Consider the following 21,857-nt stretch of genomic DNA (forward strand, 5'->3'; position numbering starts at 1 on the left):
TCTTGTCAGTCATCCCCTGGTTTGACTTTTCAAAATGGTGTAAGGTTATAGGCTTTTCCTTTTTCACTCTTTCCTACGCATACATTTTACTTGAAATTTATTCTTGCATACAACATTGTTATTGAAAGAATAAAGACCAATATTTATAAATCCTGGAGGTATTTTTGTGTCAGCTGAGCCTAGCAATGTGGAAATTAACACAACTATATTATGCTTCTGCAGTGATAAAAGCTTTTTTATTCATAAATATCTTGCAAAAAATAATCTGGTCTTTTGACCAGAAAGTTTGTGAAGTAGCTTAAAAGTAATACCATGGCATTCACCAAAGACAGTGGAGATTAAATGTCAGTGTATTTTACCAGTGGGCTTAAATGCTGGACTTGATGCTGGGGATCAGGAAAGGCTGCTGGAAAAATCATTGTAGAAAGTTGATTAAGGTCTGGCAGCTGCTAAAGTGAGCACAGCCTGGGTGGCCACAGGTGTTAGCTCCAGCTCTGGAGTAAACAGAGAAAGTAAGGCCAAACCCCTGCTGGCCAGGGCAGGGGAGAAAACACCACCCACCTGATATTAAAATGTCACCTGAGTACTGATTTGTTTCTATGAAAGTAAATGTGTTTGCTTTATGGTTTGATGGGTTTGGGTTTTTTTCCTTAAGGAGAAATATAACAGCCTAGGAAAACATAAATGAGGAACTTATTGAAGTTGTTGATGAAATGAGTTTACAGAGCATATCAGCTTTGATGGAGTTCCATGCACATTTCAAACCCTCACACTGCAGGAAGCTTCAGCTCTTTCCTAAGGCTTTATTCAGTGCCTAACATTGCAATGTTTAAGCTTAAACGTGTTGAAAAATTATTCTTTGTTGCAGCAATAGAATTGATAGTACTTGGAAATATGGCCATTGATAGGTGCCCAGAGTTGTTGTCATGTTGAATTGATGTTTTCGTTACTTCTGAGAATGGTGATTTTATTACAGTTGGATTCAGTGATGGAAAACAGAGTCGAAGCTATTTGAAAATGACTTTTCATCACTTGATTTGAATATTTCATATTTACATATAACAGCTATATTTAATTTTTATAACTTCTTTAAGAATCTGAGTTCCAGTGGGTGGAAGCTGCCAGCCTGTGCTTAAATAAGGTACATTTCTGAGGTAATTTAAAAATTAGAGACATTTCAGTGTATAATTTTTGCTTCATGCATAAATGCCTACTATTTTAAATCACATTAATATTTAAATAATTTTAAACCACAATATGTATGGAAGCTAACCTACCTTGAAATAATTTTAAGTTTTATTTATGAATTTCATGGGAATAGGGATAAATCATGGTGAGTATGGAAGTGAGGCAGTCTCCTGTAGAGGACTCTTGCATACAGTGTCTTTGTTCTCAGAACAAGAAGAGGTCCTGACTTAAACAGGCTTTCCAAGGCACTCATTTGGAACTTTACACTGCCCCCTCTTTTTTAATTCAGAGGAGTATTAAAATAGTAGTAAATGAGAAATAATGCAAGGACAATATTGACATAATTTCACTTCTCCTGTGTTTCTCAGGAAATATTTGAGCTTAAAGTTTGAGAGAGTGTTATGTGTTTTAGAAGCACCACAGAATGCTACTGTCAAAAAATGATTTCTTTGTGTACTAAATATAGATTTCCGTGCACATGACAGTGAGTAATGAAATAATATGATGTGATGATTGAATTTGGAAGGGGTTTTCCAGCTTGGATTTTATCTATATTTCCCTGTTGGTAAGATAGGGGTGAGTTCCCAAACATCTGCCTGAGGATGATGTTTTTCCTTGCTTCTGGAATATGTGTTTACACATAATGTGGAAGGTTTGAATCCCACTGCACCTATATTTTCACACTTTTTTATGTGATGTTGACTGATGATCATCCTTTCCTTGTAAAGTGAAAATGTACTTTTTCTGTATTGATACTGTTATTTTCCAGGAGTAGGTGAACATTTATTGAATTTTCATCAATGCTGATTAAATAAACGCTCCTTCACTAAATTTTAGGGCCAGAAATTACCTCAGCAGTTCAAAAAATTGCAAAGAATTGAGAACTTTTCAGTTTATGGGCAGCAGATAGGCAGGACTGTCATGAAAAATGGGAAGTTAATGATATGGTAAGGCCCAATGAATTGCATATACTGGATCTTTTTAAGACATGCACTTTTTTTTTCTGGCAGACATTTCAGAGAAGATGCATGCTTTTGTTTTAATTATAAATTTTATTGCAAAAAAGATTTTTTTTTAATTACTCCTAAAACTGAAGTAATTGAGACCCGTTCTAAAAAAAACATTAGTCATTTAGAGTAAAAGTCACATTTTGTTTAAATCTGCCAGAATTATTTCACAGTTGTTTTAACAGGAGAATTTTTTGGCCTGCTATAAATGTTGGAAATATTTTTTTAAAGGATTTTACTTTTCAACGTGTTCTTGTAAAGTGATTTTTAATTGAGGCTTAATATTATAAGTTGCAAATCCCTACTATTTCTGTAGAGTTGTAAATTCTCATCACCCTTTGTCTTCCAATGTCAATGTTATATTTGTAATTTAAGTAGGCCTCTGTCTCTGGGTCAGCCATTTGCTGTAACCAGCAGAAACCTTCAGGTTCTAAGAGAGCGTCTTGTTAGTTCTTGAATTTTTTTCAGATTTAGATACAAAATTGGAGTCTGTTAACTTGGGCTATCTGTGATTTATAAGTGTAAGCGGATTTCCTTCATTTTCAGGTTGGCACAGCTGAAGGGTTTCCAGGTTTCTCTTTGAGAGTAGTGAACTCCTGGTTGCTGCAGACACGACTGGTGTATTTTAATGTTATCTGCCTGGTCATGTTTGTTAATTCTAGGCCACATTTTTCCATTTGCCTGATTTTTTTCAAAACATTCTTTTTATTAACCCTCTGTCCAGGTGATAATGCAGGCATATCAATCATATTTAGTAACAGTAATACTGATATTTCCAAGATTTTCACATAAAACTCCTTTTGAAAGCATATAGTGTTACTGTATCAGTATCTCATGAAAAGACATTTTAAGATTTTTCTGTGAGCAAAGGAAGACTTTGTTTTAGAATAATGGAAAGAAAAGGAGGCTTTATTTTAATTTTTTTGGTGTTCTGTAGTATCACCATTATTCCTGGCTGTCAGTTTTCACGTTCATGTCACAAGTGTAAATATTTACATGTAATACAAAACCTGATAAGCTTTTCCTTTTTTCTCTGAACTTCTCTCAAGCTTCAGTTTTCAGCATGTTGAAAATAGAGTTGGTAGTTTTGTTTTTAACTCTTATTTCAATCTTGAGATACGTTTATTTGGTAATAATAGTGTTTAAATTATGTTCGTCTTGCTGTAACAGTTGAGCTGATGGAATAGTTCTAAATTCATATTTAGAAAGTAAGTTGGAGAGACTCCTACCAAAGTCATTCGTGTTTCACCTGTGTAACCAATATTACCAGGTTTACAGAAACAGCCAGTATTACCAGGTTTGTAGTGCATAAGTGCTGACTTAATGTACATAATGCGTTTATATTTCTTAAGGGACATACAGGCAACTGCAGCAGCAGCTAGCAGTTCAAATATTCTGTATTTGGGTATTTTCATCTGCTGTGCTTGCTGGACACTCTGTGCACATTTTGTATCAAGCTGTTGAAGGTGCATCAAGTGTCCTTGAGATTTGTCATGTTCTGAGTGAGGTCTTTCTAGTGCAAAGCACAACTTGCTTAGAATTCACGGTGGGATTTGTGATTCAGCCATCCACAGACACAGGAGTGTATACTGCAGGCACTGCTTTATTTGATTTTTTTTTTTTTTTAATGTTTAATTTCTCTCAGTTTTAATGGTGAAACCCACCAGAGATGGGAGCTTTTAGGTCAGCGTGTGTCGGTCTTACAGCAAAGCACCTTCCAGAGTACCATTGGGCTCTGCTTGGCCTTTCCTTGTTCAGAGGCAGGAAGGTTGTAAATCCTGATCTACATATTTCTATTCATACCTGGCATGCTTAAAACTGTGATATTAAATCACTGGAGTATCAGCCACGTCCTGTCTCTCTCACTCTACCTGCTCCCTTCCTCATTTAGATGGTCAATAAAAGAAAACGCATGGAATCCGTCAGTTTGGCTACCACCATAGCCATGGCCTGGCAGATGCTTCTTCAACAGAGGGCAAATTTATAGTATCAGCACTTGCTAACTCCACTGAAGTCAGGTTTGGATCCTCTTCCCAATGAGCTCCTGTTTTGCTGATAGTTAGCAGGTTTTCTCCTTTTTTTGATCTTTTAAATTTGTCCAGCTTTATTCCCATCTCAGCCTTGGCCCCCTTTGTCTTTTTGTGGTGGCATTAACTTTTTCAGGCCTCTTAGCATGGTTTTTATCCTTTTTTTTTTTTTTTTTTTCACTCTGCTCACATTTAATGCAGTGATGATTATGCCAAGCAAACATCACATTTTCCATGTTACAAGTGTTGCTTTCTCCAAGCATTGTGCAATGGAAATTTGACACAAGGGGGAGAAGAAGCAGAGAGAAAAGGAAAAGCGCAGAATGTTTTGTTTTGAAGAAATTGATCTGTGATGATGATGTCTTCCACAAAATCAACAACAAAAAAAGTTTTTTTCTCTGGAGATTAACTGAGGGCCAGGTTTTGCTCTGGGCAGCACTACTGGTTTTCCTGAAACAGGGCAGCTTTTCAGCAGTGAATGGAGGGCAGCTTCACACAGGAGAGAGGAAGCTGGTGTGAATCAGTCATGTCTGCTGAAGTCACTGGAATATACAGATGGAAGGGATCTAAAATTAGATCAAAGACAGCTTTGGATGTGTTTCATGCACTACAGATGTGAATTGCAATACAAATGCCAAGGGGATGTTAGATTCACCATTTTTGCCACAGAGAATAATACAAATATAAAATATAGAACAGCCAAACTTAACCTGGGGGAAGATAATACAGCCCAGGTTTTTGACTCCAGCTTCTCAGAGTTTAAAATGGTTCTTTGTTCAAAATGGAATCCTGAAATCCATTTAGCACTGGAATGATTGACCTGGTCATTATCAAGTCAATTCTTCAGATAGCTGAAGACCAAGATAATAAAAAGGGAGTGAGACCACCTGGTGCAGTTTGCAGTAGTGAATGCTTTTGTAGGTGTTTAAGATGTGCACATCGTATAGTTCACTTTGCACTTTCTGGGGATCTCCACAGAGAAAGGCTGCTTTTGGAGAACTCACAGAAATGTGGTTTGTGTTAACCACAATGCAAAACCAATTAAGGGGTTGTTGCAGAAACCTGCTTTTCACATGGCTTATTTGTACTTTTCCCTTAAAAATGCAGACTTTGCTCCATGAAGCCTTTAGTCAGGTCAGCAAAACTCCCTGTGACATGAACTTATAGATGTTAATTGGTTTTTTTCTTTCACAGATATATTAAGATCTCTTTTAGGCAATTTGTTAAGTTTTCCTGTCTACTGAAGAATCATGGAAATAACAGTGCCTTTTCTAGGAATCTTGATGGGAGGAGTCTGCAAAATGAAAGAACCCGTCTTTGCCCCACTGAGGTCTCTGGACATGCCCTAAGGAGAGAGACTGGGACATACCCAGCACTAATTGATAGTGCACTGTGTTAGGTATATGGTGAATGCTGGTGAATCCTGGCAGGATTCAGCAATATATGGAGACCTGGTGGTTTTCAGCAGCTGAGAGTAGGGATTCAATAACCAGACAGTTTATTCTCTTTGTTGCTTCAATGCCTGGGCTGTTCCATCTCGCTTATCCTTGGATCCTACATCATCTCTCCAAAGAACTTAATTACTGCCTATTATTTGTTAATTCATAGATCTAGCTGCCTTTTTTTTTTTTGCCTATTGATTTATAGTCATTGCTTTCAATTTAATTTAGTAAAAAGTATTTACTTTTCTTAAAATACTTTTCTTCAGAACTTAAGCAGTACAGAATTAGAGACCACAGTAAAAAGTAGAATGAGAGTGAAGAAAGTCTATTGGTGCAAAAATAAGGGTGCCTCTAGAAGGTGAAAATTTTAATGAGGCCATGTGTAGTGCCATAATGCTAATTCTTGCATTTAATTGATTGGTTGTTTTTATTGTTTTTTTTTGGTCTTGCATTTTAATTGATTTCTATACAGTTCTTTTGTAACTTCAGTGGAATTAAGGCAGAATTCCACCTCTATAAATTTCTATATGAAGGAAAAACATCAGAGAAAGGATCTTTACATAAGTGGGTTTCCTTATTTATCTCTAATTACTTGTTTCAGGTCAGTGAGATTGCAACTTTTCTAACATCATGTTTTACAGTAGCTGCTAACCAATAGTTCTAATAAAAATACAGATGGTTTGGTTGCCATCTGTACTTCTTTTGAGATTCTGCAATGAATATGTGATTAACCTTCTGTCACCACTTTTCAAAGTAAGTTTTTCTGCTACCACAAGCTTTTCTTGTACCTCCTCTTCCTCCCTATATCTCTACCCCTGCTTGGAAAACTCCAAACAAACTCGAAGTTTTTGTGGATAATCTTACTTGTCTGTATGTTTTAAGCATTTGTGGAGGATAAAGGAAAGAACATTGGAATTTTATGTTTCTGTACCTTTCAGGTGACAAAAAGCAGACTCCCCAAATGGCTGGGTTTGAAAGACTGGAACAGATAATTAATTCATAAGTGGGTGCTGAAGTGGAAACTGTCAGGCCGCAGCTTTCCCAGCTTTCACTTAATCATTTGAAAGTCATTTTCTGTTGTTTTCACTGACTGTAATACCTTAGAGAGAATATAAAACTTGCACCATCCAGCATGGAATTCCACTCCTTTAATGACCTGGGCTCTGTGTTGACTCACTTTCACTCTCTGTTGTCACTGCATGCAGGAAAAGCCGTACCAGTGCTCGGAGTGCAACAAGGCTTTCAGTCAGAAGAGAGGCCTGGATGAGCACATGAGGACCCACACCGGGGAGAAGCCCTTCCAATGTGATGTGAGTTCCTCTCCTTTCCCTTTGTCTTCTCAGCCTCAGTGCAGCAGCAGGATTTAATTGCAGGGATACTGTGGCCTTACACTTCCTGCTTGTGGCATAGTTACACTTCAGATGGGCTTAGATTGCCCAGGGAATGAAACACTGTTGAGGGAATTTCATGTACCCTCTTTGCTTGCCAAGAGCCAAGCACACCCATTCATTTTATGGTTTTGGACCCCATAAGAGTTATTTGCACCATTAATAATGCAATTTGGATGTTGCTTTTTACAAATTCATACTGGTTGGGTTCCTGTATGAATTGTATGACAGGTTAATAGTCAGAGATTAGCTTGTGTGGGAAAAGGGATTTCATTTATTACATGGAATCTTAATGCTTTTGATGTTGAATGACATGAATATGAATTCAGAATTGACTGTTTCTGGTGAAATCTGGTCTGATATTTTCAACATCTGCTTACAGCCTCTTGTTGCTCAGTGAGGAAGTCTGGGATGCTGTGCATGCTTGCAAGGCTAAAATGCAGCATATCCTGTGACAGTTCATAGATCACTGTCAGGTACCCTTCATGCAGCCTGCCCCTCTTGTATGTGCAACATCTCTTAGCTTTTGGGAGCTAGGTGGGAAGGCTGAATGTGCAGAAACTATTGAGGAATAATGTCTTTTAGAGCTATCAAATGTCAAAATTGTTGCTCAATGATCCAAAGGAAGGCATCAGAATGGATGTAGAATTAGTGTAGGTGTTTTGTTTTGTGATACTGACTCTTCATGAGGCAGTCACAGGGAAATGCCAGCTCTCAATTATGGCTCATTCTGAGCAGCTGTAAATTTGCTCAGAAATTTATATATTTAGATGCAAAATTAGAATAACATCTTGGCAGGAAAGTTTCAGGGGTCTGTTAACTGTTGTGGTTTTTAATGAATGATCTGATGTAATTTCATTGAGAATAAAATATATTAATTTCATTAAGAAGGTCAACCAAGATATTTTGCTGATGACTACAAGTTAGGAGATTTGCTGTATTCTTTTGGGATAATCTCAGCCTGGCTCTGGATAGTACCTTGAGGATTTCTCTAACTCCAAATATTGTCAATAACTTTTTCAGCTTTCAGATTGTTATACTGTTTATCAGCTCTTGGCCAGCTTGCAGTGTAAATGCTGTTTTTCCCACACTGTGGATCCAAGATTTGCTGATCTTGGATTCAGAGTGTGCTTTTGCAGACTAACTTGGTATGGTGGTTCTATTTTATTCTTTTTCCTTGCTTTAATTAGAAATAGGAGCAGTATGAAAGCATACTTCCCCGTTTCAGCTTTTCCTTCAATTTTCCTCATGAATCAATTAGAGCTGTACTTAAACAGCTGTAATCTGTGTCTAGTCCTAGTTCTTGAGAATTGAGAACTGCTTGAGAATTTTTCCAAGTGTGCTTTCACTTACTGGTCATATTTTTTTGTACTTCAAGTTTCTGCCTTGTTACACCAAAATCACTCTTCAGAAGGAGCCTTTTGCTGACTACACACTGCCAGAGGCTGCTGATCTGTTGGGGTTTGGACATAACAACATTTGCCTTCACTGTTCATTCCTGCATGTTCCACTCACCCAGGTGCCCACCATGGTCTGTTGCTTAATGCACACTTCAAGAGGGTTAAAATTGATGTTTTCAGTAATTTCTCCTTATTTTACCTGGGCTTCTGTTCTGCACATGCTGGGGACACAGTAAATGTCACCCAGGGCAGCCCATTCCTCCAGAGCTGTCTTGCACATTGCATGATTCCAGATGTTTATGTAGAATTTGCAGGAAAGCCAGTAGTGGACAATTACAGGAAAATGTCCCTATGGGGGACATCTGTTGTGGGCTACCCAATACTAAATTTCCTTTTTACATTTGAGTAAGTTCACCGACAACAAAATTTTCACCTACAATGACCACGACTTCCACGAGTTCTTATCTCTGGAATACCGCATACGAATTCTTTTAGTCTATATTTTTGCTTTAAATAGATTTTTTTTTTTTCCAAAGTCAGAAATAAAAATCATATCTTCTCTTCCTGTCTCACTCTCCTCTTTCTCAGGCAGATGGAACAGTCATTACATTGCAGTATTGAGTTACATGTGAAACTAATCCTTGTACTCTGTTTGAAGAAGGTGCTACAGTTTATATATGTGTCTATTCCTGTGTCTTATCAGTCAGCAAAAGCATTTTCAGACCTTAATATCTCAAAGCTCTCACATCCCACAGATCATAGTGGAAATTGAATAGTCCCATTTTAAGATGACAATTCTAATATATGTCACCTAGGAAAGTGAAAATAACTGAAATATGGAAATAGAAATGCAGTTCTTCATAGAAAATTAGATGTCTGTCCTCTTCAGACCAGCCTGGTTTTTCTACTGGAAGGCCAATTGAACTTCAGTTTCTCAGAGACAATAGATTATTTTTGGGGGGCAGAAAGGTCAAGTACTGCTGGTCCTGGTTTCTTTCCAGTACAGTATTTCCTTCCACTCTGCCTCTAGTTGACCTTATACTTTCTTTCAAATGTCAGTCTTTCCATCCTCCCTACCTGGCCTAAACTTTGATAATTTTGAAGAGATTGATAAGAGCTCAAGTGCACACAAGCAAGAATGGTTGTAAATCTGTAAAATAGCAGTCTTGCTTATGAAATTGATATACGAAGCAAACTCTTAAAAAAAAATCCCGCAAACTTTTCTGCATGAGAACAGCACAGGATGTGCCATACTTTTAATAATCCTGTGCATTCCATGTGTTTTTTTTAAGAAGGAAGGTAGCACAATGTCTTAGAGCCTTAGAGGGACAGAAAGAAACATTTCATTGGTCACATGATCAGAATAAATGAAAAAATGTACCTTGAGGCTGTGTTATAAGCTGTTTATTTTAGAAATGAGGAGATGTGTGTAAGATACACAGAACACACACACATCTTGCATATGTGTATATCCCCGATTGGCTTCCTGACTCTCAAGAAACATGGAGTATTTACGAGTGTGTGACACTTTTGACACACTGGGATTTGTGGCTGTGATTAGATAAATGTTATGGGTTCCCTTTGTGTGCTCTGTGGAGGGGAAGCAGAAACCTGGGTTTGACAAAGGCAGTGCTCAGAGCTGACCAGTGGGTGCTGGAATTGAGGTTCACTGTCAGTAACAAAGAGGGTGGCTGTTGCTTGGGCCTCAAAGAGGTTTATTCAGAGATTATTCGCTGGGGGAAAAGCTGGAGAGCTGCAGTTGCTGTATGGAGGTCTTCAGCATTACGTCATGTCGTAAAGTCACAAAATGTTTTCGTGCAGCAGCACACACAGTGTGGGGAGAAATTATTTTGGGTACAAAACCTGCCTCTGGCCATTGCCATTTTATGGTCATTTAATGGTTTAGCCTTGATTGGCATAAAATCCATCTGGTGTTCAAGATGATCTACTTGTATAGTGAGCTCTTGTGGTTTCAAAAGGAACAAGTCATCATTCAGCATTTGCAGTAGTTTGGTGCCAATATAAATTTAAAGCTTTGTTTTTCTCCAGAGGGATTGTCCTTTGAGTTTTTTTCTGCATGAAATAGATATTGTCTGGAATGAACATGGAATTTTAAGAGTGCAAGCCCATAGATGTTCATTCTTGTTTAATTATATGACTCTTATCTATTTCATTTGTCAAATCAGTAGCTGCTTCCTTTTTTTTTTCTTTACTTCCCTGTCAAATTCACGTTACAATGTTTCCTTGCATGGTAGGTGAGTGTGACAGTATAATGGCACAGTTTCAGTTGAGTTGGTGTCTTGCCTTAACTTTTAATTCTAACTTTTCTTTTCTGAACTTGTTCTTTTAACCTTCTGTGTTTTTCATTTTTAACTTCAGTACAGGGGTTTTTATAAAGGAGTGGCTTTAGTATGGGCAAGAGTCCCTTGTGCCTCTATCCATCTATTCCCGTGGCAGAATGAATTGGACTGCTTGGAGTACAATGGAGGAAAGCAGCACAGCAGATAATAATGCAAAGGAATTCCACCTTCATTTACCAGATGTCTGCCGTTTTCTTGGCCAGGCAGAGAAAGGCTGGAACAACGAGGTTTCATTTACATTAGTAATTAACCTTTCTTGCAGTCTTCAGAACCCCTTCATTCTCACTTCTCCCTCTTTGTAACTGAGCAATTGGAACTGATTATTTTGGAAGCTGCAGTTGTCATTCTGGAGGTCAGGAAGGAAATACTTCATTTGAACTGATGGATGCTCATGATGTTTTGTCACAATTTTTGCTGCATCCCAGATGGAACAATAGCTTTAAAAAAACCTGAACAAAGCACCACAATGTTACCAGGACACTTCAGTGTGTGGGTATTTTGAAGATTAAGTATTTTTTAGACAGACAGCATCCTTGTGCATGTGGTACCACTCCTAATATACAATATAAAAAGATGCCAGGCAGAGTAAAAATCTTTCAGGTACTCTCTGAAGGAATTTTTCTTCCAAAGACCGGCTCATTTATTAAGTACTGCAGGTATGTGTGGCTGTGGCCTCAGTGATGTAACCTTAGGAGTGTTATACATGCTTGAGATTTTAATACTTGGTTTGACTTTGTCTTGTCTTCACTGCCTCAGGTTTGTGACCTGTCCTTCAGCCTGAAGAAGATGCTGATCCGACACAAGCTGACTCACAACCCCAACCGCCCCATGGCAGAGTGCCAGCTCTGCCACAAGAAGTTTACAAGGAATGACTACCTCAAAGTCCACATGGAAAATGTCCATGGAGAAACTGACAGCTAAATAGGGCCTCAGTGAGAAGGGTGGATCCAAAGTGCTGAGTTTGTACGTGTACAAACTCCAGACTTTGCACCTGGCCAGTAAGCAAAATCAGGAAAAACAACTTTAATGTCTTCATGTGTTGTTTTCCCAATTTTGTTGAAAATATGTTAGTAGGAAAAAAAAAAATCTCAAAGACATTCTGATGTAAAACAGCTTGAAAATAAAAAAAAAATGAAGACACAAGAACTTTGGAAAAATTTTAACCTCATTTAAACAAAGAAGCTTTAAGCAAACTTTTCTTTGTTAATGACATCCTTAGATATTAGTAGCAGTGGCTGGAAGTCCTGGACACTTGCAATCAAACTCTTGGCTGTCTGCAACTGTATTTCTGTATCTAACCTACAAGGCTCCATTAAAATTATTTAATTTGAAACCGCACAGAATTTGTCATTCTAATTGACTGCTGATTGTATCCAGGCTTGCTTCATTCGTATCGTAATTCCGCATTTTGTTGTAACACAATTTTGTCTCATTTTATTTGCAGCTTTTTCATTACTGTATGAAACTCATTAACTTGAATTGATTCTTGAGATGCCAAAGTGTGTGGGTAGAGAACTGTGGAAATCTGTCAGCACTCAGTATTCCTGTATGAGACTGAGGAGGATTTATTTCATCTGGTTGCACGAAACAACGCTGAAGCGAAAATTTTGAGCAATTTAGTTTTAAGTACTGTATCCATACTCATCACTGTGGCTGGCAAGGCAAGTGGAAAGACATCTGAACAGGGTGGCTTGAGCAGCTAGAATTGTTGAATTTACATGTGTTTGATTTCCTGGTGAATAGCTGGTTCCCACAGTGTGTCTTCTGTCTTCCTGCTGAATCAGATGCCCTGGGTTTCTTCGTATCACTTGAATACCTTTTTTTTTTTTTTTTTTTTTTTTTTTTTTTTTTTTTTTCTTAATACTGTTCACAAGTACTGGGAAAAATAGTGCTTTAAAACCAAGTAACAAATTCTTCATGTTAGCAGAGTGAGTTGTTTGCTGCAGAAGACTCTTCAAAAGAGTTCCCACAGGCCCTCTTGTACAGCCAGATAACCAAGAAATTCTTATCTACAAGGACAGTAGAACTGTAACTTCAGAGGCTGAATGCATGTGGAATTCCTGGGTTATCAGCAGTTAATATTAAGGCTCTGGCATTAGCAATCTCTTCAGATTCATTTTGGACCTGTCAGTGTTTTGTAAAATGAACTGGGACATCTTTATAGAGTTCCTGCAGATTTTGGAGAAGTGTAATTATGAATAATTCTGAATAATTCTCTTGTTTGTGGCAATCTGCTATGTGTAAAAGCATCCTAAGCCTTCATGCACTCTTTGCTTCCTGAGAGGTAGGAGAAACTTGGAGACTTTGCCAGTTGCATTCCACAAATCATTTTTTCATACAAATCAAGTATATTCTAAGACAAATGTTGTTGAAATAAGCATTGTAAAGCTGAGTAAAGAATATTTCCTCTCCTCATTTGTAGAGATTTTGTTACAATTTATTGAAACAGTTTATTTCTAGGTCCAAAGAACTTTAATTTGCTGGTAGCTACTATAAAAATATTATAATTTTAAGTGTTAGATTGCAAAAACAATTAGTATCATATACTGAGTTGTGTGATGGTTCTTTAGCAAGATGTTCTTAAGTATCTCCAAGAAGAATTAGATTGGTCACTTTTTAGCATGTGTGAGATGGGTTACTTTTTGTTGCTGTTGTTTGCCTTTTTGACATAAGTAAAAAGAATTAAGTCATAGGAAAACCAAGATTTTCTTTTTCAGCCTTTTCCTTCTTCAATTTGGTCAGTACAAACTCAGGCAAAAAGAATAGAAGGAAAATAAAAACTTAAAAAAAACCAAAACAAAAAAACAAAAGTGAAGGTTTTCTAAGGAATTCTTGAGGAACAAGTCTGTTAAAATACAAAGAAGAAAATCCTTTTTGGGGGAAAAAAAGGGGGCTAATTTAACATATTTTCATGTTTTGCATACGATTTTTGCAAGAAATCTGTACTGCAAAGTTGCTACATGTTAAGGGTTAATACCTGCTTTTGAGAAGACTACCTAGTTGTGAAAGTCACAAAGAGAGGAGAATGTCCTGTTTTTGTAAAATTATTTCTAGGTAAGATACAATATATAAGGATTAATCTTGCTGTATGTAATCAGCAACAGCAGTTAAGCAGCTGAAGCTTTGATCTTGTTAATGGTGTCAACAGAGAAGGGATTGACAGGATCAGTGAGGGAATTCAAACCTTCCTGGCAAAGACAAGAATCAGGTGCAGGACGTTGAAGCCCATCTCCAGGTGAGCATCTTTTCTATCTTGTCCTCTAGGAACTTTCCCTTTGGGTTAAAATGGCTGTAGACCTGAGCTGCTGCAGAGCCAGTGCCTGGCTTGGCAGCACCAGGTCTTGCCACAGCAAGAGCTGCCCTGTTGTTTCCATGGGGGCCTGAATTTCTCCAAGTCAGAGGTAATATGTTTCCCATTACTGGATTCATGAACTGTGTAATTGATTTTATATACAAGACAGACTTACCAGTATGCTACATATTTTTATTTGATTATAGCTTTCCTAAAGGAAAAAAAAAAAAAGAGAAAACCAAAACAAAGAGAAAGGAAAAGAAAGCAAATGAGCAAATACTTCTCCTTTGAGTAGAAATTTCCATTGACAGTGTCCCACTTGGTATTACCTGGAAAAAATAAATAAGGTTTCCTTCACTTGATTTTGAGAAGTGATGAAGTGAAATCTGTTGCTCTAAAGGTAATTGTAAATTTTTTAGTGTCGTGTTTGTATATTTGTTCTTTAATCATAATTGTTAAAATACTGACTTTTTCACAGTAAGTAGTGCCTTTTAGAGTAATATGAAAATCCTGAGGTATTTCCGTAAGAGTATGTAGTCACTTCAATTTTAGAAAGTTGTGACTTTTTCCCCCTTGTTCTGCAATTTTCTGCAGATTCCATTCCATTTATTCTCCTAATTTTTCCATTACCATTGGCCCCTCTTGGAAAAAGCTCAATATCTGATGTTAGGAACAGTAGCACTCTCACTAGTTCCTTTTGCTTTTTATTCTGATCATCTGTATGGCTGAAAGGTGATACAAATCATTAAATATCCTTTTATTTCCTAATGTTAAATTTCTGATCTGTCTGTATGACTGTGAAGGATTTCACATGTTCTTTAAACTATCAAGTCCTAAGTAGAAATCAGATAAAGGAGGGGATAGTATAAGTTAAAATCTGCTGGGCATTTTATGTTGCTTTAGGTTGCAGCCTTTAGTGCTCTGCATTTGTGTCAATAAGTAGCACTGCTTCTATTCTTCCAAGACATCTGACTCTTTTAATTTTTCGGTTTAAAAGGTAGCATAACAGTCCTTCTAAAGCACCACTCTAAGCGGAGGAGCTCAGGGTGTGGTCAGGGTACAGTAAAATGTTTTCAGTTCAGTTACATACTTAGTACACTGAAGTGTTGGGATTTTCTTCACAGTGAGATTCAAAATATGTTTATTTGAATTTTTTAGGCAAGGAATAAGCTCAGAATACAAGAGCAGTTACAGCTGTAATGTTGTGTTCTTCAACATACATTCTGACAGCTGTACATTCTGTGGTACATCAAAAAAATGGGAGAAATTTAAGTAATTTAAGTCTCAGGTGAAGAGTTGTCATAGATCAAGTTTCCTTGACTTGGAAAATTATTAATTGAACATTTCAACGTGGGATAGCCAGTCTTTTAGTTATTGCCTCTTTAGTCCCTTTTATCGTCTGTCCCCTTCTCTTTGTAAGCTGTTCCTGACTGTGCAGTGCTGTGGGCAGGGGCAGACAGTGAACTGGCAGAGCTCAGTGTTTGCAAAGTGTTTGCTGCACACTTGCCCTGAGCCCCATTTGTTATGCTCAAGTAGCAGCAATGTCTGCAGCAAGTTAGTTTGCTAACATAGCTGCCTCTCATATTACAGCAGCAGAGGGATCAGAGCTGGCCATGACACCCAAGCTGTCATCACCCTCCAGTGACAAGGGAAATGAGGGGGAAACACCCACCCGTGCCACAAGTTTAGGAGAGACTTGATGGTCCATTTGTCTCCATGGACTCCAGCTGAGGTAGGCAGCAGGAAAATTTTCCTGGATCTCCATCACTGCACACGTCCTAGGCTTGGTACATCAGAAAAATCTAGGTAAGTGAGATAGAGAAACTAAAACAAAGCCACTTAGTGTTTGACTCCTGGTGTTACTGTGTAAAGCCATGAGGTCTTTCCAACAACTATCCCAAGGAAACTTGGATTTAAGAATTATTGTTCAATTTAAGAAAGAGAAAAATATTAAGAGTTGCCACCTAGGTTTTTGAAATGGTGTGATCCCACAAGGCTTTCACCAGAAGTGTTATATAGGTCAGATATATAAAAGGCTAGAATGGGAAGGCGAGATCACAGTTTCATAGGGCTCTGGAAGTCTTGACTGTGTGTGTGCTCCTGGAAATTAGTAGTCTAACTAAGTTTTGGCATTTGACTCCATTGTCTAGGTTTTCACTAGCAGGGTGTCCTGATAAACAAGAACTTGGTTCTATATAAATACAACCAGAAAATGTCCCAGTTTAAATTTGATATTTTGCTCAAAAAAATTTAGAGCATCAATGAGACAAAATTGCAACCTTTTGTTATTATGCTTCTTGTATATAAATTTCCCATAAAACATCTTGCATCACAAACAGATACGATCAGCTGTACTTCAAAGATCATTGGTCATGGGTTCATAGCTTTTATCTTTCAAATCTCTGTAGCAATGGGAAGTGTCTCAGCATGTTTGTACAGTAGCAGCATCAGGTAGATGTAGCACGTAGCGAACTGGGAATAACTAGTTGTCAATTTTCTAATGCCATTTGTTGCATGGTGAAGCAACATGTTCTTGGGTGAGCAATAATTGAAGAGAAGTTGTTTTCATTTCTGTTTTTCTCTGAGAAGGGCATTCAGCAAAAAGGAACCAATAATAAAAGTTGTTTTGGGTTTGTGGATTTGGGTTGTTTTGGCTATCCTCCTACAGGGAAAAGACTATAAGCCCTTAAACCCACAAGTTCATTTCCAATTTACCAGCTGTTGAAACATAACTGGGAGAAAGTGCTACAACAGGTAAGGTTGCTGCTGGAGGACAAAACTCCACTACAGCATTAGCCAGGCTTACTCTTTGGTACTAATGTTGTGATCATTCTCTGTGTCATGCATCAGACTTGAAAATATTATTTAACTAACTTGATCTGCCAAATACAAGGTAGGTCATAAATCCACTTAGCAGGACAAGAATCATCAAAGTTGTTTCACAAAATGACATTTTGTTCTAAAAGTTTTGAAGTGTTAGAGTCCTTTGGTCTGGCATGTTCTGGCTTTTTAACACAGGTGACCTATATACTGTGCTAAAACCCTGTGGGTTTGGTCACTGCATTACCTTCTACAGCTGTATGCAATTTGTGGAGAATTTCCTCTGCATTAAGGGCAGTTGTTGGTAAGCCAAGCAGGTGAGATTTTATCCCTTTCTAAACCATTTCCTCAGCCATGTCCAAAATACTTGTGTGGGATGACAGGGCTGGGCTTAGCTCTTCAATGTAGAAAAAGACTCTGATATCAGTTCTGTTGGAGCTACAAATGAGGCCACGTATACTAAACCTTCAAACCAAACCTGTAAATTCTTCTGCCCATACCTTTACAGTGCAGCAAAGGGGGCTGGAAGCAGTGATTCTTCTCCTTGCTTTGATACTTGTCCTTAGCCTAGCAATTATGGGAAGGGTTAAATGTGGCCATAGAATTCAGATGAGAATTGGAGTAGAAAAAGCTGTGAAATCAATGATTTGAACTTTGCTTGCTTGTTTGTTTGTTTTTCCTGTTCTAAACATCAGTGTGTAGAAAGCCACTACAAAACTGGACATGACTCAGCCAATCACTGTAGGGGTGGCAAAGGGGTTAAAATTTAGCTGTTCTCAGTCAGAGAGACAAATTGCTGATTGGTATGCAAGTTAAATTCCTTTTTAAACTTAGGCAATTAATAGCCTATTAGAAGTAAAGGGAAAAAAAAAAATGGTTTTCCCTGGTATAAATTAGTACACTTGCTTTGTACCAGAATGGTACCTTCCTGCTGTATATTTCATTGGCACTACGAATTATTTATCCCTTCAGCTCCAGTTGTCTAATTAATCTTTTTTTGAATTGACAAGTCTTACAAAGAATCATCCTACTTAGATTTCAGAATAACAGCTACCAGCCATGTGATTGCTCAGTGTGGAAGTTATATTTTCTGGGTTGTATTAAATGTTACAAGGCAAGTTTTTTTCCAGAAACAGGAAATGAATAGTCAGTTTTGGAGCCCTTAGTTGTGATTGTAAATTGCTACTCTTGAGCATACTACTGATCTAGTATCAAGTTTTTAGTCAGGTGAATAAATTTATTGAACCTAAGAAAACCCAACCATATGTGTGTTCCCTAGCAGACTTATTTCATAATAGCTGGTAACTTCCCTTGTGAATATAAAAACCCAGTCAGTAGCTAATCCTGTAATTACAAATTTCCTATGATTAGCTGTGCTGTTTCCTAAATTAGAGTCTGGCAAGGTCTGCTCAGGATATGGGCGACTGTCATGTTGTCTATGTTAGCCACAGTTCACCTCTCTGTCAGTAGAAGATAAACATGTAAATGTTTTGCTTCAAAAGGTATTTTGAGAAATATAAAAACAACTTCTAAATGTGCTTAGTCTGAAAGAATCTGGAGCTGCATATTTGCTGTGCATTCAAAGTGGCTGTGGCATTTGCATTTGCTTTTTCTGAAAGCAGATTCTGGATGGATAAACTGCTTTCACCATCTCTTTTTCTGCTTGGTGTTTCTTAGGCCATGTTTTGAGAAGCCCCAGACATAAAGAACAATATTTTCTAGAAACCAAGCAAAATAGGTCACAGATGAATCCTTGGGTCTGTGTTTCACTTCAGACTTACCTTAGGTGAATCCACAGCTGCTGTAAATTTTGGAAATACATCCTCTGAGAAAATGAAGAATGTTTTCTTGTTCTCATCTTGTACTTGCTTAACTTTTCTTTGGGAAGTTGATTTATGTTCATGTAAGAAGAAGAAATTATTACAGAAAGTACATGTGCCAGAGTATGGTTATGGAGTTCACTGTTTACAGTAAACACAAGCAGTGTCTTAAAGTTAAAAAGTTTATATATGTAGCATGCATGCACATACACAGATCAAACCAGGTACACTCTAGGGAATGTGAATTAATTTTTAATAATGACTGAACAAGACAAATTATGTGGTCATTATAATTATCTGTGTAACCCAAGCCAGTTTCAGAACAAATGAAGAAAAAAAGAAACTGGTTAATAGGATTCACATTTTCAGCATATGGCAAGGTTACGTTTTTAAGTAAAGGCAATCAGGAGTCTAAATGCATTATTAATAAAATTCCCCCTATCAAGTGGTCAAATTCTTCTTAAACCACAGAACCAAGACCAACCCAATGACACGTACTTCAGAACACCATGCAGGGTTTTGAGGCTTCTTTTGATCTGCTGTCTTTATGTGTCTTCAGTTTACCTCTGTGTCTGCCCTCTTGTGGATTTATATGCAGTAGGTACTGTAGATGTAAATTATCCAGGTTTTAAGGCAACAGGTCTTTGTGGTGATCTGGTGACTAATTTGCATTATCTAGAATAGAAAGGGGTGTGGTTCTAAGATTCTTCTGCATTTCTTCTGAATGCATTATTTGACTAAAAGAATTGTTCTGCCTACTCTCTGGTTTGGGAAGTTCTTTTGCTCTGTTTTTGAACCATATTTATCAAGCATTAATTGTCATTTCTCACCCCCTACTGTCACACAATTGCTCTTCAAATCTGTCTCAGGGAACCATGAATTGAAAGGTAATGACAAGGCATACAAAATACCACTGATACTGTCAAAGCTTTGGGAACTTCCTTTAGTGTCAAAAGGTAGACAGGCAAGAGCCTTCTACAGCATAACACTTCTCCAATCCCACCTATAATTTCTGTCAAAAATATTGCTGTGTGTGCAGTAGTAGTAAATTGCTTTAAAGTTTGAGGCCAGGGATCACTTCTGTGCTGAATGCATCTGAGAGGATTAGTGTATTCTACCTGCAAGGTAGAATATAATAAATAATGCATCATGTTGTTAATGTTTTTAAACCAATGCCGCTTTGAATTTTGCTACAGAAATAGAAGGAAGCAGTGTTTGATGTTCACAATGTGCAACAGAAAAAATCAGCTAATGTAAAATGAATGACCTATCAGGCAGTATTATTGTATCAACACAAAATTACTTAGAGAGGCTCTTAGATGATATCTTATAAAGGATAACAGCCAAAGGACAAGAAAGGAGAAATGTACACTATGGGGTCAAAGTCAGGAGTTGAAAAATACGTATGAAAAATGAGTTCTTGAGCAGAAATTGGAAATATTTGCTGTTTTCTCACTGTCCAAGGTGCTGATGGCACCTGAGAGACAGGCTCTGCACCACAAAGGTGAGGATCTGTCTTCTGGGACCTGTAAATCCCAGATCAAGGGCAGATCTTACAGGCAGGTTTTGTTCTGTTCTGCACAATGCATGGGATGAGGAGCTGTCAGAGCCTGTCCTACTGACAGTGCTGATACTGTGATAGCCACCATGGAGTCATAGTTAGAGCCATCACAGAAGCATGGCCAGCTGCATTTTGGCATGAATGTGCCCTTGTATTAACATTAGTCCTCTGTGCTTACATTTGAATATTTTGCATGATATTTCCATATTTCTTTTCCCATTTAATTTTGAGAAAGTAATAAAAATATTCAAAGTGTTTGAAAATTTATTTCTGGATGGTTACTGAGCTTTAATGTGCCATATGCTACTTCATGTAGATCTGGTTTGTAATCTGTGATTTTGTTGTTTTCTCTGTGTTTACTTTGGTGTTGCAGAATTGCAGTAGAGGCTTTAGAGGTCACTTTGGTGAAGGTGGTGCTGTTACAAATGGTGCAACAACAGATAGAAGCTGAGAGAGATAAAGGTATTGAAGTAAATTTATGCAGTTGCTTTGGTAGAGATCACATAGACCACAGCTCCTGGACCCAGGAAGATGCTGTTGTCATACTGTGACATGTATTGAAATAAAATTTCAAAGCACATCCATCTCTACACATGAAAATGATCACATAAATGGTAAATGGTATTTTGATAATTAATCCTTTGTTATAGTTATAACCATAAGTTTGTGTGTTACCCAATACTGTCCTGCTGTTCTGTGCTCTAGTATGTGTATGGAATTATTTATTCCCTACCTAGCACATGTGTGTGTGTTTGTGTTTGCTCAGACTCCAAGGAAACATTTAAATGCATATTAGACTTCTGTGGAAGTCCACAGAATGTGCATGTTTTTTAGAAAACAAGGCACAAGCATTCAAATGCCTTGATAAATAGGAAAGCAAGGATGTGAGGAGTTTAAGGCTGTTTTTGATGTCCTTCCAAAGTAACAACTTACTTTGTAAATATCTTGGGGTTTTTTGTAAAGTGCTATTTATTCCATATTAGTGATAAAAACTGTTCCACATATTTTAATACTGACAACAAATTCCTTTATTCTGCCAACATGACATTCTCATTTTGCTGAAGAAGCATAGCCTGTTGCTGTTTTTTGCATCTCAGCTTTCAGTTCTATTAAATCTTTCAGTCACTTCTCTTTACATCTCTGTTTTCAGCACATTTAGGTAATCTGTAGGGTTTTAAGTTGTTTTAGCTTGGGTCCATTGTGAGACATTAATACAGCCTTGACAAGGTCCGTGGTGTGGAACGTTTTGGTCTCTAGCACCCGTAAGAACAGATGGGGGAGCAGAGCCGTGTCTGACGTAAGGCACACAAAAATGTGGATCTCACCAATTAATCACTGCATGCTGCTGACAAATAAGTGACAGTAATTGATGCAGCCCTTTGAGAGACAATCTGGAACTACTGCAGCCTGGGAAAGCTCATTCATTTCTTTTCCTTTCCTGAGTTAGTGGTGAATAACTGCCCTTCCTTAATTGCTGCCCAGCTTTGCTTTATAGGGTGACAGTGTCAATGACAAGCCAGGAAGTCAGAGTCTCATTGGAGCATTATCTGGC

General features: G+C 37.7%; 1 protein-coding gene across 2 annotated transcripts in view; it reads left to right on the forward strand.

The window, feature by feature from the left end:
* PRDM5 (PR/SET domain 5) overlaps positions 1-11,892 on the forward strand; it is a 58,084-nt gene extending 46,192 nt beyond the window's left edge. The window contains exons 14-15 of one of the 2 annotated variants that reach the window (XM_021554929.2): positions 6,870-6,974; positions 11,569-11,892. In XM_021554929.2, the coding sequence (XP_021410604.1) occupies positions 6,870-6,974; positions 11,569-11,733 (270 nt within the window). In that variant the 3' untranslated portion in view covers positions 11,734-11,892. The remainder of the gene's footprint in view (positions 1-6,869; positions 6,975-11,568) is intronic. The other variant, XM_077782593.1, reaches the window with a different exon arrangement.
* The last annotated feature ends 9,965 nt before the right edge of the window (positions 11,893-21,857 follow it).

The sequence above is a fragment of the Lonchura striata genome, chromosome 4 (assembly GCF_046129695.1).
Source record: "Lonchura striata isolate bLonStr1 chromosome 4, bLonStr1.mat, whole genome shotgun sequence".
In the NCBI taxonomy this organism is placed as follows: Eukaryota; Metazoa; Chordata; class Aves; order Passeriformes; family Estrildidae; genus Lonchura; species Lonchura striata.